Source organism: Lepisma saccharinum, chromosome 3 (assembly GCF_977018435.1).
Source record: "Lepisma saccharinum chromosome 3, izLepSacc3.1, whole genome shotgun sequence".
Taxonomy (NCBI): domain Eukaryota; kingdom Metazoa; phylum Arthropoda; class Insecta; order Zygentoma; family Lepismatidae; genus Lepisma; species Lepisma saccharinum.
Window position 1 is genome coordinate 123,701,949 of NC_139231.1, and position 15,638 is coordinate 123,717,586.

The window sequence follows — 15,638 nt, forward strand, 5'->3', positions numbered from 1 at the left end:
ATATGTCTGGCCTTTTTTTCAAATTTATCAATATTCTGGACAGACATTGGATATTCTAAACCCTCCATTGCATCGTCAAAATCATGTTCATGCTGTTTGTAATAACTTATTCTCTCAGGATGGCTTGAAACTGGATACAAAGCAGCTAAAATACACCACAAGAAGCATTTCTGGTCATTATTTTTTATGTTAACCACGGCTGTTTTGTTTTTGATATTGGCAGGTAATGGCACATATGTAGATCCTTGCAATGAGCTGAATTCAGAAACATTAACATATAACTTGTGTGATGAGCCGCATAGGCTCCATCCTGACTCTTTTGCTGCAAATTCAGAGTGTTTAATATTCAATTGATTTATCAAGCTGCTTATTATTCTGTCCGAATTTGCATTTGAATATACAGGTACAGTTTCTGTTATGTGGGGCTGTATAAATTTTGTGCCATTTGGCTTCTTATATTGTGTAAACAATTTGAGGGAGAGCTTATAAGAGCCATTTTGTGCATTTAGAATTGCCTGCAGATCAGGTTTTTTACTGTTCAAAAAATTCTGAATACCACATCTTGGCTCTGATATAAACCGATAATCCCTTAATTGGCCAGCAAAACTACTATGGATGGGTGCATAGCGTGGCTGCTTTGCTGCTCTGGCATTAAGAGGGGCTTCATGCCTTCTTTTCAGACCAGATGTGGATGGTTGTGAGGGCAATGCTGATGACTGTACATAAGAATTACACTTATGCCATTTGTAATATGCCTTGCTTAATATTTTATGGCATCTTGGGCACAATTTAGTAGCTTTTCTGCATTTCTTAGAATTACAAATACGGCAATGCCTAGCCCAATGAGAACTAGATATATTTTTATTACACTGATTGCAATATTTTTGTTTTGGCATTTTTTCTTGTTGTTTATTATATAAGATTTTCTGGGCTTCAATTCAAAACTTTATACTTAATAAAAATATCAGTTGGGTTCAGCAGTTAATAGCTGAGCTGGTGCTTTTATACCCAAACAACAGCAGTAACTAGGTTTTGGTGATAGTTTTGCTGATGTGCAACACACTTCACCAGGTTTAAAACCTCATCTCTATATCAACTAAATACAATTCAAAATTGGATTTTGAACTGTACAATAAATAATCTGTAAGTCTCACTTGTGTTTATATTAACAGAACAAGACAAAACCAGAATTGTATTCAGGATTGCATGTTTTCATACAAAAAAACCATATTTTTGACAAGTTTATAAACAACAATCATACAGATATAACTTTTACACACATGGCCGAATCTGTCTGAGCAGAGGAGAAAGAAGGTTTTCAGATCTGGGGGCTATCAACTAGCAGTAATTATTCTCAAAATCTCACTTGTGGACATATTATTTTGCCACATGTATTTCAATCTTAAATATTTTATCAGGACTCGAACCCTGAGCCTTTTGTTTACAAGACAACAATATTATCATTTTGCCATCAAGGGAGGCTTCACATTTTATGAGGACTTAAACCCGAACCTCCACACCTGAAAAATTGGGGTATAGGCCCCTCTTGCCATTGTCTTAAGTATGGGTAAATCTATCTGTTGAGCCCTCGCCTTTTCTACACTAGAAATTCAGAATTTCTTAAAAATCAGAGCATATCACACCTGAAAAATTGGGGTATAGGCCTCTCTTGGCTTTGCTTTAAGTGTAAGCAAATCTGATTGTTCAATCAAATAGCCTCGCCTTTTCTACACTTGTAAGTTGTCCTGGTTGTATCATCAATTACACTACTATTTATGCACACAATTACTTTTGATATAATGCATAAAATATTAATGAGGAACTTTACTTTTCATCAACTGGATCTAACAACCTATTTGTTATTCAATAAATATTCAATTCTTTATCTATTTGACACTAAATTTTTTGCCAGGGAGTTGTTTTTATACACATTTTGGCGATTTTAACTACACATAAGCTAGATAATGAATGCTATTATATCGCCTTTCTAATGTTTTCTTTTTGTCAATTTCTGTAATAATAACAATACAATATTAATTAATTTACATTATAATAAATATTATTTTAATTTTATTTAATATAATTATTTTAATTTAACCATTTATATTATTATTTCTGGGTCACATGGTTTGGACCACCCGAAATATATTTATAGGCTAGATACGCGCCTGCAGTCGTGGATAGAACATTTACTCCATAAGGCTACTGTTAATAAAGCTGTTTGGGGAAAGTATTTTTTCCACCACTGAATTAAGAGCTCCAGGAATAGTTGAAAGATAATTACAAACACAAAGGAAGTACATAATCAGAAACGCTGTCTTTACAGTCGCACATCTGGCATTTTTTTTGCTGGTGCTGTGTGAATTTTTAACCCCGAATTTCGGTAAATGTCATAGGTGTTTGGTAACGCCTTTCACGAAGAAATGATCAGTCATGTAGAGAACTCCAAACATGTAATTTCAATTTCAATTACACTGATATACTTATCTAGTTAAGTATTATGTAAACAGCTTGCTCGTAATAGCATAGCCCTGCAAGAGAAATAAAACTGTATTTTATCGGGCGACAAATTACATTTTTGAAGTCCTTGAGTTTACTTCTATCTTGGCTAGTAATTCATGAAAAGTTAAAGTGAATGCAGACCCGTCCTTCATGCTCATAAATAAAATAATGTACTTAATTCTTCCTTTTAGCGTGTGTGTGAAATGCCATGATTTTGAAAAGTAAGGACAAGGAGAATATCCGCAAAACAGAAAGTCAGATAATACACACATAAAAGAAAATGCATCAAATTTAATTTACGCACTTTCAAAACTATATTAATTGATAAAACTGTCCGTAACGCCTTTCACGAAGGAATTTCTTGATTCGTCTTTGATCGAAACCAATGTCACAATGCATTTTAATGCATTAGCTGAAAACAACGCGTTACATGCAAGGGCGCCCGAAGGATTTTTTCTCTGGGGGGGCAGTCACAGAAACCTTTATTATTTTCATTATTAGTTTTTATTTTTCTTGTTATTAATATTATTACATTACTATCACTACTACTACTACTTATGTTTTTATTTAAATTACATACATTTGTAATTTCCATATTCTGTATAGTCTATCTATACAATTTGCATAACTGTATACTTAACATTAATTCATGTAGAACAAAAAGCTGCTTTTTATAGTTAGATTATCAGTGTAAAATAGAGTGTGTAAGATTAAATGTAACCATATTTCAAATAATAATAGTTGCTGTAACTTACGGCCTCTAAGTCTCAAAAACAATACTTTTTGTTATAAAATATCTTTACAATTTTACCATTCGAATTATATTAACTCTTTCCAGAAATCTCAGGGGGCAAGTGCCCCTCCTGCGGGCGCCCATGGTTACATGAGCTTAATGCATTTTCTTGCATCATTAATTCATACGGCTGGTTTACTATTACATGCATTCGTTATTTTATTCTTCTTAAGACCATTCTTGTTAATTTATTGCTAAAGATCTGAAAACAAAATCTCGCATAGAAAGTTGATAATGACTAATATTTCACGCGCCTCCCCGTCGTCGCCTTGTAATCAAGGAGTCCCCGGTTCGATACCCGGTGGAGGCACTTAGTGGTTCGGATCCCACTTTAAACTGTAGGTCCAGACCCGATTAGCCTTTCTGTGCATAAAGTGAACTTAAAACAACAAATCAATCAATAATTCACGGGCTATGCAATAAATAACATTATTTTCTGCATTGCTGTACTCCAATCAAAGAAACCTTGTACAGAATTCAAAATAATTTTGTTTAGAAGAAAGTGTATAAAATTCTTTATGCATTTGTTGAATCTGTTGGTTGCTATTTTAAATAATGCCTTTACTTTTCCGTGTATACAAGAAAAGCACCACGAACTTTTTAAACGTAACATAGTATTTATTATTATTATTTAGCAGGTTGAACAATGTTTAACACATATTCTGGATCCATTTTCACATCTTTTGCTTTTCTGTTTATCTGCTGTTCAGAGACGTCTCGTTACCGCACGCGGTGCATGCTGCGCATGCGTCAATTAAGGGAAAAAGGACAGCTTGCTCTGCGACGACATTCATGAGCATTTCTATATTCTAATTTCTTCATATAGGAGAAGTATTTATTTTACACGAGAGCGCTCAACTAAGCTTATATTACATTTCTTGGATCTGAAATGAAAGAAAGTAATAATTATTTTCCCACAATTGATGCATGCGTCACTTCAGATCCAAGAAATGTAATACGTATAAGCTTAGTTGAGCGCTCTCGTGTAAAATAAATACTTCTCCTATATGAAGAAATTAGAATATAGAAATGCTCTTGAATGTCGTTCACGAGACGCCTCTGTGTTCAAGCATCTGTTGTTTCTCTCATCATGTTTCAAATACCCTCCAATCACGTAATTTTTGATCGTTCTTTCTTAGTCTATCATAGTGGAAGATCAGTCTGTTACTTTCTTTGGTAGTATGTCTTCTGACATCCTCTAAGAATGACCCAAACACATCAATTCAAATGCTGCACGGAACTTTTCTCTTATCAGGCTATTTCTTATTTTTCTTAACTGTATTATTGGGGTACAAGTGACCCCTTCGGAAGACACCATGTGTCAATCTCTCTTCCATATTCTACACTGGGCTGCCTTTCGCAGACTAACGACGGTCTGGCGACTTGACCTACAGCTAATATAATTCTCTTTAGGAATTATTGTGTTCTGTCGTCCATATTTATGACTGTCTCTTCATCCATTTAATTATATCATCATTCATCCCCATCGTCGCGGTTAGCTAAAACTGGCAGGAAGGCGACGTTATATAATCCAATTCAACCAATCAAATTCAATGAATATTATTTGATAAGCAAAAAAACTTGTAAATAAGTAAACCAGAATAGACATAATTTAATTTTCTTACAATTGATATAGGCCTTATGTACGTACAGTCAGGGACACTTCTGGGTTGTAACGTTTCCATTGACCTTATATGTTGCCATTTAAATTCAACAGTTTCCGTGACTGTACATGTCTTATGAGGGACATAAGTGCATAATTAGGGCAAGTCTGAAACTGGATCGCGGTAAGATCGATAGAATTTAAGTTTCAAACTCTATTTCCCCCCACTGCAGACAAATCCGTTTCTATCAAGACAACGTCACTGAAAAAAAAGAATCAAGAAATTATTCTTACACTCCAATCCCAATTGGTTCCACTTATGCCAAGACACCGATTATATCAGACGAAATATATTTAAATATCTATGCAAGGAATATCAACTCCTCTACCTCACAGACGCCATATTTGTAAGAAATCGATTTCCAAAGCGTAATAACATATCAGAGGTGAAATCTATGATTGTTTATATGAAAGAAACGTAGATAAATATCTATTGTACAGGTAGCACACCATCGTGGTAGATTACGAGATAAAGTTGATACCTCTCTAAGGCCTTTCAGCAGATCAGATGTTATCTTTGTAAACCTGGTAGTTAGGTACGTTGTATGAATCGGTCAGGTCTATCCCCCATACCTCCATCTCTCTCTCTCTAGCATATAATGTCTTCTATATTTTCCCTAATCTCCACCCGACCGCACTTTATTTTTTAGCTCAATTATCAGGAAATGCCAGTATAATGGAAGCCTAAAATTTTTTGCAGAAATTAACGCAATATTTACAATTAACTTTACAATGGGAAGCAGTGGCAGACAGGGAAATCAGATGCCCCCCCTACTTTTCACCACATTTGCCCCCGTACTACGCTAACACTTATCTACAAAGGGATATAAACTGTCTTTGCCCCCCAGTTTTGGCACCTTCCCCCCCCCCCCGGTTTAGGAACCCAATCGCCGCCACTGATGGGAAGTAAAATAAGTAACTAAAAATTTCTTCCAATCAGCTTACCTCTACATATCTGTGATATCCAGGGGCGTAGTGGAACTTTGCATATGGGGATTACTTGAATAAGAGAAACTTCTTTCATAGATCTGTACAGCGTGCTTTAAAAATCCTGCAGCCCGACCCTGTGGCCGAGTGGTTAGCACATCGCGCTGTGACGCCAAGGGTCCCGGGTTCGAATCCCGGTCGGGCTTGGTTGTTTGTGAATGTCCATTCATCAATTTCATCATTTCATCACTCATCCCCATCTTCGCAAATTAGCCAAGAGCCACAAAACGCGAAGTAAAATAAACTAAATCAAATCAAAAATCAAAATCCTGCAGAATTCTAAAAAGCTAGAACTTTAAAGTAATAGGATTATTACAACAATATATATATATATATATATATATATATATATATACAGGGTGTATAAAAACATGTGTCAGAAACTTTAGGGATTTATTCGTGACATCAAAACATAACAAAAAGTTCATATGAACATGGGTCCAAAAATCCTTCGTTAGGGAGGTATGAAAGGATTTAATATTCATGGCACAAAAATGAGACATTTACCAAACACATTGCCATTTACAAAAATTGCTCGAAGTGACCACCTCCTGCTTCCATGCATCCCCTGAGCCTGCGTTCCATACTTTGCCGTACGTTGTGGAAAACTCCTGGTGTGTTCCGTATTTGGTCAAATCCATGTTGGATACGCTCCCTCAGAACATCGACATTGGGTACGGGAGTTGAATACACCAAGGATTTTAAATGTCCCCAAAGGAAAAAAATCCATTGGGTTTAAGTCTGGCGATCGGGCAGGCCATGCAATGGATCCCCCGCGACCAATCCATCTGTTCGGAAACTGGTTATCGAGAAACTGGCGAACTACCCGTGTAAAATGCGGTGGAGCGCCATCGTGCATAAACCACATTCGTTGGATGACGTCTAGAGATACATCATCAAGTAAATGCAGAAACTCATGTCTGAGAAACTGTAAATACGTTTGTCCAGTCAGACGTTGAGGAAAGAAGTAAGGGCCAATGAGATGATCATGAATGATTCCACCCCACACGTTGAGGCTGAACCTCTGTTGATGTTTGTCTTGTAGCACTGCATGAGGGTTTTCATAAGCCCAGATGTGATTGTTATGATAATTGAAGATCCCATCACGTGAAAAGCAAGCCTCATCAGTGAATAAGGTACATGCTAAGAAATGCAGAAACACAGCACACTGCCCTAACATGCGTTGACAGAAATTTATTCGTGGCTGAAAGTCTGCCTCCTTTAATCCTTGCACCCGTTGAAGGTGATACGGGTACAGAAGATTTTCATGCACCATGTTCCAGATCGTCATGTGATTAACGCCTTCCCTTCTCGCAATTCTCCTTGTACTGGTTGATGGAGTTTCATCCACAGTTCGAAGAACCCGTTCTTCAAGCTCAGGCGTTCGTACATCGCGTGGTCTCCCACCATCTGCAACTCTCTTCTCAAATGTGCCTGTCTCTCGCAAGCGTTGGTGTAGTCGTACAAACGTTCGTGCACAAGGTAACTGCCTCCCAGGGTAACGTTCAGCATAACGTTGACGTGCTGCGTCCGCATTCCCATCTGCTAGGCCGTACATGTAGTGCATATCCTTCATTTCAGACACTGAATACATCGTTGTGATGTGTAGTGATGGAAGTTACTGTAAAACAAAACAAACAACAATCAGAGAAAAACAAAAAACAAATGCCATGCCAAACTGTACAAAAGAAAGTGAGTACAAATGCACATTTGAGGTACATTACACAACCAGGAGTCACTACAGGGAATTCCATTCATACCTCCCTAACGAAGGATTTTCGGACCCATGTTCATATGAACTTTTTGGTATTTGTTTTGATGTCACGAATAAATCCCTAAAGTTTCTGACACATGTTTATATACACCCTGTATATATATATATATATATATATATATATATATATATATATATATATACACACACACACACACACACACACACACACACACACACAGAGGAAAATTCAAAATTTTGTTCTGCTCACACTGCTGAATGACGTGTGTGCAGGTAATTACGCGATCACGTGATTCCAAGATGGCGTCGATGTAGGAAAAGACCCTGGTGTATGCACAGAAACCGACAGATCTTGACGACGTGAACACAACATTCCGGACGTCACAACGTAATTCTCGGATTGAAACGAAGATTGCAAGAGCGTTTGAACGTGAATGGTGCCGAGCTGGAGATCTGGCGATGAATGACACACCACATCAAACATTAATTTTAAAATTTATACGTTTTTAGAATCCTGGATGACTTTTGATAGACTGATTGATTGATTTAGTTTGTTTTACTTCGCGTTTTTGTGCCTTTTGGCTAATTTGCGAAGATGGGGATGAGTGATGAAATTGATGAATGCACATTCACAAACAACCAAGCCCGAGCGGAATTCAAACCCAGGACCCTGTGTCGCAGCGCGATGTGCTAACCACTCGGCCACAGGGTCCGGCTGGATGACTTTTAAAACACACTGTATATAAGAGCTTCGTCATACACGTACAGAGAACAATCTGAAGAGGTTCGAGCTTATGTTTTTATAAGTAATTAACTAAAATGAAGTTATTTTTTTAAAACTTTCCTAATTTTCTTTGCTTTGTTTTTATAATATTTGAAGAGAGATCTAAACGTTTCCTGCTTGAATAAGACTTAAATTGCCTGTTTATGCCTTTATGTGTTGTCCCCTTACCCTAAAGACCAGTACGTCCTCTCAAATTTTAAAATTGTTTGGACTGCAAAGTTGGGCATTTGTGCGCGCGTGCGTGTGGAGGGTTGGTGGATGGATGGATGGTGTAACTATTCACAACGCCCCCTTTTTAATCCCGCACACGCCACTGACCATCATGAAACCTAAAGGAGAGATAATTTTTTTCAGCTTGAGAGGGGATTGGCTATATATTCGCCCATTAGGAACAGTTCATGCATACCTGTATGATGCATTTACTGGCGGGTTATAGGGCGTCACGTAATAGCAAATTAAAGGACATTTTAATGGTGCGTGTTGAAGTAATTGTAGTGTTTCATCGCATCCGCAGACAAACCTGTGCTGAGTATGCACACAGTTGCTTCGTTTTATTGACAACGAGAATATTTGCTACTGGTTTTCCGCGGATATTCCAGTTATTATTAGAATAATAAAATCAAGAAGACTTATGTAGGCAGGCCATGTGCCACGAATGGGAGAGGAAAGAAGAGTTTACAGGATTCTTGTTGGGAAACCTGATGGTAGGAGACCTATAGGAAGGTCAAGACGGAGGGATAACGTTTAGGTGAATCTAAAGCAAACCGGTAAGGATGGAAAAGATTGATCTTACCCAGAATGGGTTGCAGCCATAAACCTTTGGGTTTAAGAAGGCTAGAGAGTTAGTTAGTAGTAGTTTTCGGCAGAGGGTTTTAAGTTCAAACAATTCACGGATGTGCTAGTCCCTGTGTCGCCTTAATAGCTCATTCAAAATCTAGATTATTTTGTGTTGCATTCTTTTCATTTAAAAATGCCACCCTTGGTATGACCAGAGGTCTGGAGAGGGAAACTGGAGACGAAATATTTCAAGTTGGGTTCTGCTTTTGCTGTATTCACTGACTGCTAATTATGTTATAATTTTACTACTCTCTTTGTCCCATAATTACTGTCCGGTACACTTTTGTTTGTTGTCCCATAATAATTGTCCGATAGGCAAACTGTGACATTGGTGTATACAGAAGAAAATTAAACACGGGAATGAGTCATACAACGTTATTACTCAAGGATCAGTACAAATTTGCCGATCAAGTATCCAAAAGAACATAAATAAAAAGTCACCATTTTGCATACCGGACTATAATTATGGGACAGAGGGAGTAAGTAACATCTAATTTTACTGTGGCTTAATGCCCACTGTCATCCAATCTCCCGTCGTGGTGCCTTCGATGTTACCAGCACTTTGTTTGGATTGTTATACGTGGGTTGTAAATAAAGTAGTGGCAACACTGTCAGGAAAAGGTGATAACACCGTGCATGTGCTATCAGGCAGTGTCTAAGTGTGGAGTGCCAAAAGTGGTCGGTACAGCGAGTGCTGTGGTGTATGTAGGAGGTTGAAATGAACACCATTTTCTGTACTGCTCTAAAACATGTTTACAAAGGTAGAACATTGATTGTGGATCAAAATCCAGATTGCCTGTGGAAAAAATGCACGACAATGTCAGCAAGACTTGCATGAAGCCTGTAGTAACAATATCTAGCCGTATCTGATGGTTGCATATTGCGTAAGTGCATTTCTTTAGGAGGTTGCGATGCGTCCATGAGAACAACCTCAACATGAGGAAAATTGCATCATGCTGGGTTCCCGATAGTGTCACCATTGTGCAACCATCAGGTAAGGCTAGTTATTGTTGCTTCAGGCTTCATGCAATTTTTTAATCACATTTATGTGCATTTCTGCCATGATCAAACCTAGATTTTGATCCACAATCACTGTTCTGCCCTTGTAAACATGTTTTAGAGCAGTACAGAAAATGGTGTTCATTTCAACCTCCTACTTACACAACAGCACTTGCTGCATCGACCACTTTTGACACTCCACAGATCAGCATGGCTCCAAACTGACGTTGATCAATAACTGACAGGACATGTACAGTGTCATTACCTTTTCCTGACAGTGTTGCCACTCCTTTATTTACAACCCACGTAACTACACTCTGCCTCTGTGGAGCAACTCCGCACATGACGGGAAGAAAGCGAGTGGGTGTAGCAAAGCAGCGCACGCTGCCTTTCCTTTTCACGCGTTCATTGTCGAACCCTGTCGAGTCACTACTTGACAGAGGACTTGTTTTCGTTCGCTTGCTCCAGATTTCTGGGACTGAGTTATAGACAAGATGGCACTTCGGCCACCATTAAATAATTCTCTCAATACATGACAGAATTCTATTCGCTAGGTCCTGGGGGTCACTTTTACTGACCTCTACTGAACGTTCCCTGTCTTCCATTTGTCTTTTTATCTTCCTCGTTTAATTAACAGTACAAAAAATGAGCTATTTGTTTCATATTATGTCTAAAATTATATGTGAAAAGTAAATGCTGTACCAAATTTTTGACCATCCTTCCTAATTACCACTTCTATTATATTCCAGGCGACAGCAGTGTGTGAAACGATACCTCGGTACGGCGTCTGCAATAATTTCTTCTCATGTGCCAATGATACACATGTTGTCCTCTGCGTCCAGATCATAGGAGGATCTCTCTTACCAATAGGCAAGGCTCACGAATGTCCACCTGATTTGTACTGCGATATTACAAACGACCAGGGGTGCCAACCTCGCGAATTTAGCCCCAATGAAGATACATTAATCGGTGACCCATATTCATCCCATATTGAAGATGTCGTAGGAATTGGAAACAAGAAAGCTGTAGTGCCTAGTCAACGAAGAGAGTATGGCAGGGAAGATGAAGAGGAAAGTGCTACTCACTATTGGTTAATGAAAACGTTTGATCCACGTACAACTACCGTACATGTTGGAACATTCCCTCTTAACATTTCGCACTATTTCTTCACAGAACGAGGTCTTTATCCAGACGTACCTGATGACAACAAAATGTTTAAGTTAGACAACGAATTCCACAATGAGATGGCAACTGCTAACATCGACTCTTTTGCGTCAAACTTAATGTCAGATATCATGGAAGACACCAAATTAATTCAAAGCGAAATTGACAATAAGTTCAATCTGATATCTGAGAATATTCATAGTGGGTTTAAAAATTTAGGACATCACACAACAAAGAGAAGTGTTTCAGATTTTACCGCCAATCCAACGTGGAACGAAATAGAAGATCAAGGGGTAGATAAACACGGCTTTGACAATACCGAGGAGGAGATCGAAAATTCGCAAGAAGAATCACCAAGACCAACCACAACGTCCGAGTATATAGACACAGTCGAAGAGACAAGCATGCACATGTCCACAGAGGAGACAAGCAGCAGTTCTGAATCTGGTTATACATCGGAGGACGAAACAGACAATATTATGGCAGATTCACTCAATGACCTGCGACGCTTAGGAAAAAAACAACCTGAACCAAAGCCGAATGTTCCTTCTGGGTCACCTCAAGCATGCGCTGTACAAAATCCCTCAGCAAACGCTTTTTCACCACCTGACTCTTCTTCGAGATCAACCGATGTTAGAGTACCCATGGAAACAAGGCATCATCCTACTACTAAGAAAAAGCGGACAGCAACAATTGATACTTCTACAATTGACAGATTTTCAGATGCACCTTTAGAGAAATCTACAGATCATACACCGTCAGCCAGAGGTAGAGTTATTCAACGAAGGGTTCCGACTGAAAGTAATCCCGAGTTGTTCGATGGCGTATCAGCTGAAAAGGCAAAGTCAACTACATTGCAGAGAAAATTGGACAGAATAAGTGCAAAACGCTCAAGAGAAACGTACCCTAACGACCAAAATATAACCCCATCAAAGAAAGAGTCTGCTTCGAACACAAGGAAACTAACAGTTGACCAACAGACGCAGAAAGCAATAGATATGGGGAGTAAGTTCAAATCAATCCCAACAGTTAGAGAAGCTGGGTTACCCGTAAATTCAACAGTAACACGCAGAAAAGAGAACAAGCTATTGCAGACCCTTGTAACATCGAGACCTAAAACAGTATCAACGACTTCAACAGAGCTTACGAAAGATCAGTCCTCAATGTCTCTTTTTGACGCTGTGCAAACAAACAAGGGTACTGAACCGCTGGTAGGAACGGCTGATCAAACAGTCACTGAAGTTGTCGACAATTCTCAATGTAAAACTTTTGGTATATTCCCAGACCCCAAGGACTGCACTAAGTATTACGTATGCCGTCGAAACACATTCGGAGGTTACCGAAGACAACACATTAAATGCCCCTTGGATTTTGAATTCAGTTCCGAGTTTTCCTATTGTACATACCCCACATTAGCACGTTGCGAATCTCATGGTCTTAAACCTGGAGTAGGTCAAGAAGGGTCACCAGCATCGACAAAGCCTGCACCAACAAACAACCCGAACGAGTTTGAGTGCACCGGGAGAGGAAATTTCCCAGATCCTCTGGAATGCTCCAAGTATTATGTCTGCCTGAAGGATCTTGCTAGGGGAGGTTTCATTAAATACCACCGACCTTGCCCATCGACTTTCGAATTCAGCCCTTCACTTCGAGTGTGCACTTTCGCCAATGTTACACAGTGTAACAGTACAAAGAAGGCTCTTGGAAAGCGCACTGGTGTAACTCCAAAAGGCGTAATTCCAGTAAAATCAAAAGTATCACCAACACCAATGGAATTTGCCGACTCCAGCGCCTTCCAGTGTCAGTCAAGGGGTGAATTTCCAGATCCAGATGACTGCACCAGATACTATGCCTGCGAGAAAGACAAGACCAATACGAAACTGGTGAAAGCAAGCCGCAAATGTCCAAAAAGATTTGTGTTTGATCCCTTTCGAAGTAAGTGCACCTATTCACCTGATGGAGAATGCGCCAATCCAACAGCTTCTAAAAATACATTAGAGACCCTAAAACAGAAAAACGAAAAGGCAAAAGACCTGCTACCAGAAAATGCAATTGAAAACATTGGGAACGTTCCAGATAACGATTTCGAATGTGCCGAAGCTGGAAATTTCCCAGATCTTTCAGACTGTACCAAGTATTATGTTTGTGTCAAAATGCTCAGAGGTGATGACTTTCATAAGTTTGAACGTTCTTGTCCACCTCAGTTAGAGTTCGATATCCTGACCAAATCTTGTTCCTCCGAGGGATATTCACAGTGCAACCGTCACGGCAAAGTAGTTCGTGAGGCTATTTCACCATCGAAGCCTGGAACTACTACCAAGGAGTCGACAATACTTGCAACCGAAAAGCACTTGCCATCTGAAGAACCAGCCAATGACGACTTTGTGTGCACGGAATCCGGGAATTTCCCAGATTCTAGCAGCTGCTCCCACTACTACTTCTGTTTTTGGAACTACACCAAAAGCACATTTGTGAAGATGAGGCTTCCATGCTTCGTAGATCGTGAGTTCGATCCCGAGAAGAAGAGATGTGTATGGAAACAAGAATCAACGTGTAGCTAAATTATTCACCACTGTTAACTATGGAATGTTATATCATGTAACAGCAAGTATTATTAACTACCTTATAATATTATTTGAATCAATGTTTTATACATTTTCGATATTTCTTCTAAGATAATCGTGGAATCGCTTTTTAAAAAGGGGCAATATAATGTCCTTAATCATTACACAGAAAAAAGTCCAAGTTTGTATCTTAAAACCATTATTTAAAAATACACGACTAACTGTCAATTACTGGAATAGTATTATTATTCAGAATCTAATAACATTCCCGAAATTAGTATTTAATCCTCCACAGACAAATATGTACTAGTAGAGATACATTTTTTAAAAACACGGCCACAAGTTCTAATACACTAATTTATAGATTTATTATTAAACGAATAACTCATTAATTTAATAATTTCAAATGCAAAATCGCGTTTTATCAATCAATGTGCAGAAAATTTCTTTCCTATCACGACTCTCGCATGGTTTTACTAATTCTAAAATAAACATGCTTAATTTTCACGTATTTACATATGTGTTTTTTCGATATGCATGAGCGTGAATAAAGTGTTGTGAAGTAATAATTCGTTGCCGTTGATGGAAATGATTGTTGGAATCAAGTTAATGCATTAAGATTATAATAGAAATATGAGAATATGTATAGATAGCTTCGATTACAAGGATATATATCAGCAATTACATATTTTAAAGTTTTAAAGTTCCTTTGCATCTGTGATTATACCAACCAACAACTTTAAGACTCAGTTTTGAGAAATTATGTTTACTAAATGATATTACGTGACACGTGTAATTAAAAACTTCCTTGTATATACAGTATATGGTACGAAGATTTATCCCTGGTATTTCATCACTATTTATTTCTACCACTGTAAATTTGTCTCTTCGTCAAAGATTTATTAAGACTAACAGTGTGAAGAGAGAGAATTTTCTAAATATCTTCATATTATTTCAAACATTACTAAACTAAAATAAGAAAACTAACATTGTGAAGGTACTGAATATTATCATACCGAGTTATTAACAAATTGTATATGTTTTGTACTGTTACCGCATTTGTTAATACGGAAATAGATCGTAAAATTTTGTACTATTTATACTAATTTTTAAAGTATGTATATAACACTCTCGGTATTACCCGCATTATTGTCTATTCATACAAGAGATGTGTATTAATAAACATTTTCTTTTGGATATGTAGCGCATTTAATAAACACTCTGCACATTACGCAACAATATTATTACTTTAAAATATAAGTTTTATATTTAAGAAGAAAAACAGTCTTCAATATTTTTTTCGATTAGTTGTAAGATCGTGTTGTGAGCGTAAAATTATCTTGCTCTATGTTTATGACAAGAGATAATAGTACATTGATTTCGAGGGCCTGTAAAAGCAAACCCATAAACTTCGAAGATGCGATTCACATTCTTTCAATAAATGAGGGTACTGCAATTCTGTAATAGCGTACGTGTCTATCTATTGCAAGCATTATATGAACTGTCAACAAAATGTGCAGTAGTAATTGTTAGCAACCTGTACGTTGTCTATCACAAAAGAAGTATGTTGTTTTTCTTATTTTAAGACATGCGAAAGCACTAAATCTGTA

The 15,638-nt window shown here is 37.9% G+C and overlaps 1 protein-coding gene across 1 annotated transcript in view; it reads left to right on the forward strand.

The window, feature by feature from the left end:
* The window catches only part of LOC145985390 (uncharacterized), a 28,808-nt gene extending 13,534 nt beyond the window's left edge, over positions 1-15,274 (forward strand). The window contains exon 2 of the mRNA XM_083119363.1: positions 11,050-15,274. Coding sequence (XP_082975489.1) covers positions 11,050-14,025 — 2,976 coding nt within the window. The 3' untranslated portion in view covers positions 14,026-15,274. The remainder of the gene's footprint in view (positions 1-11,049) is intronic.
* The last annotated feature ends 364 nt before the right edge of the window (positions 15,275-15,638 follow it).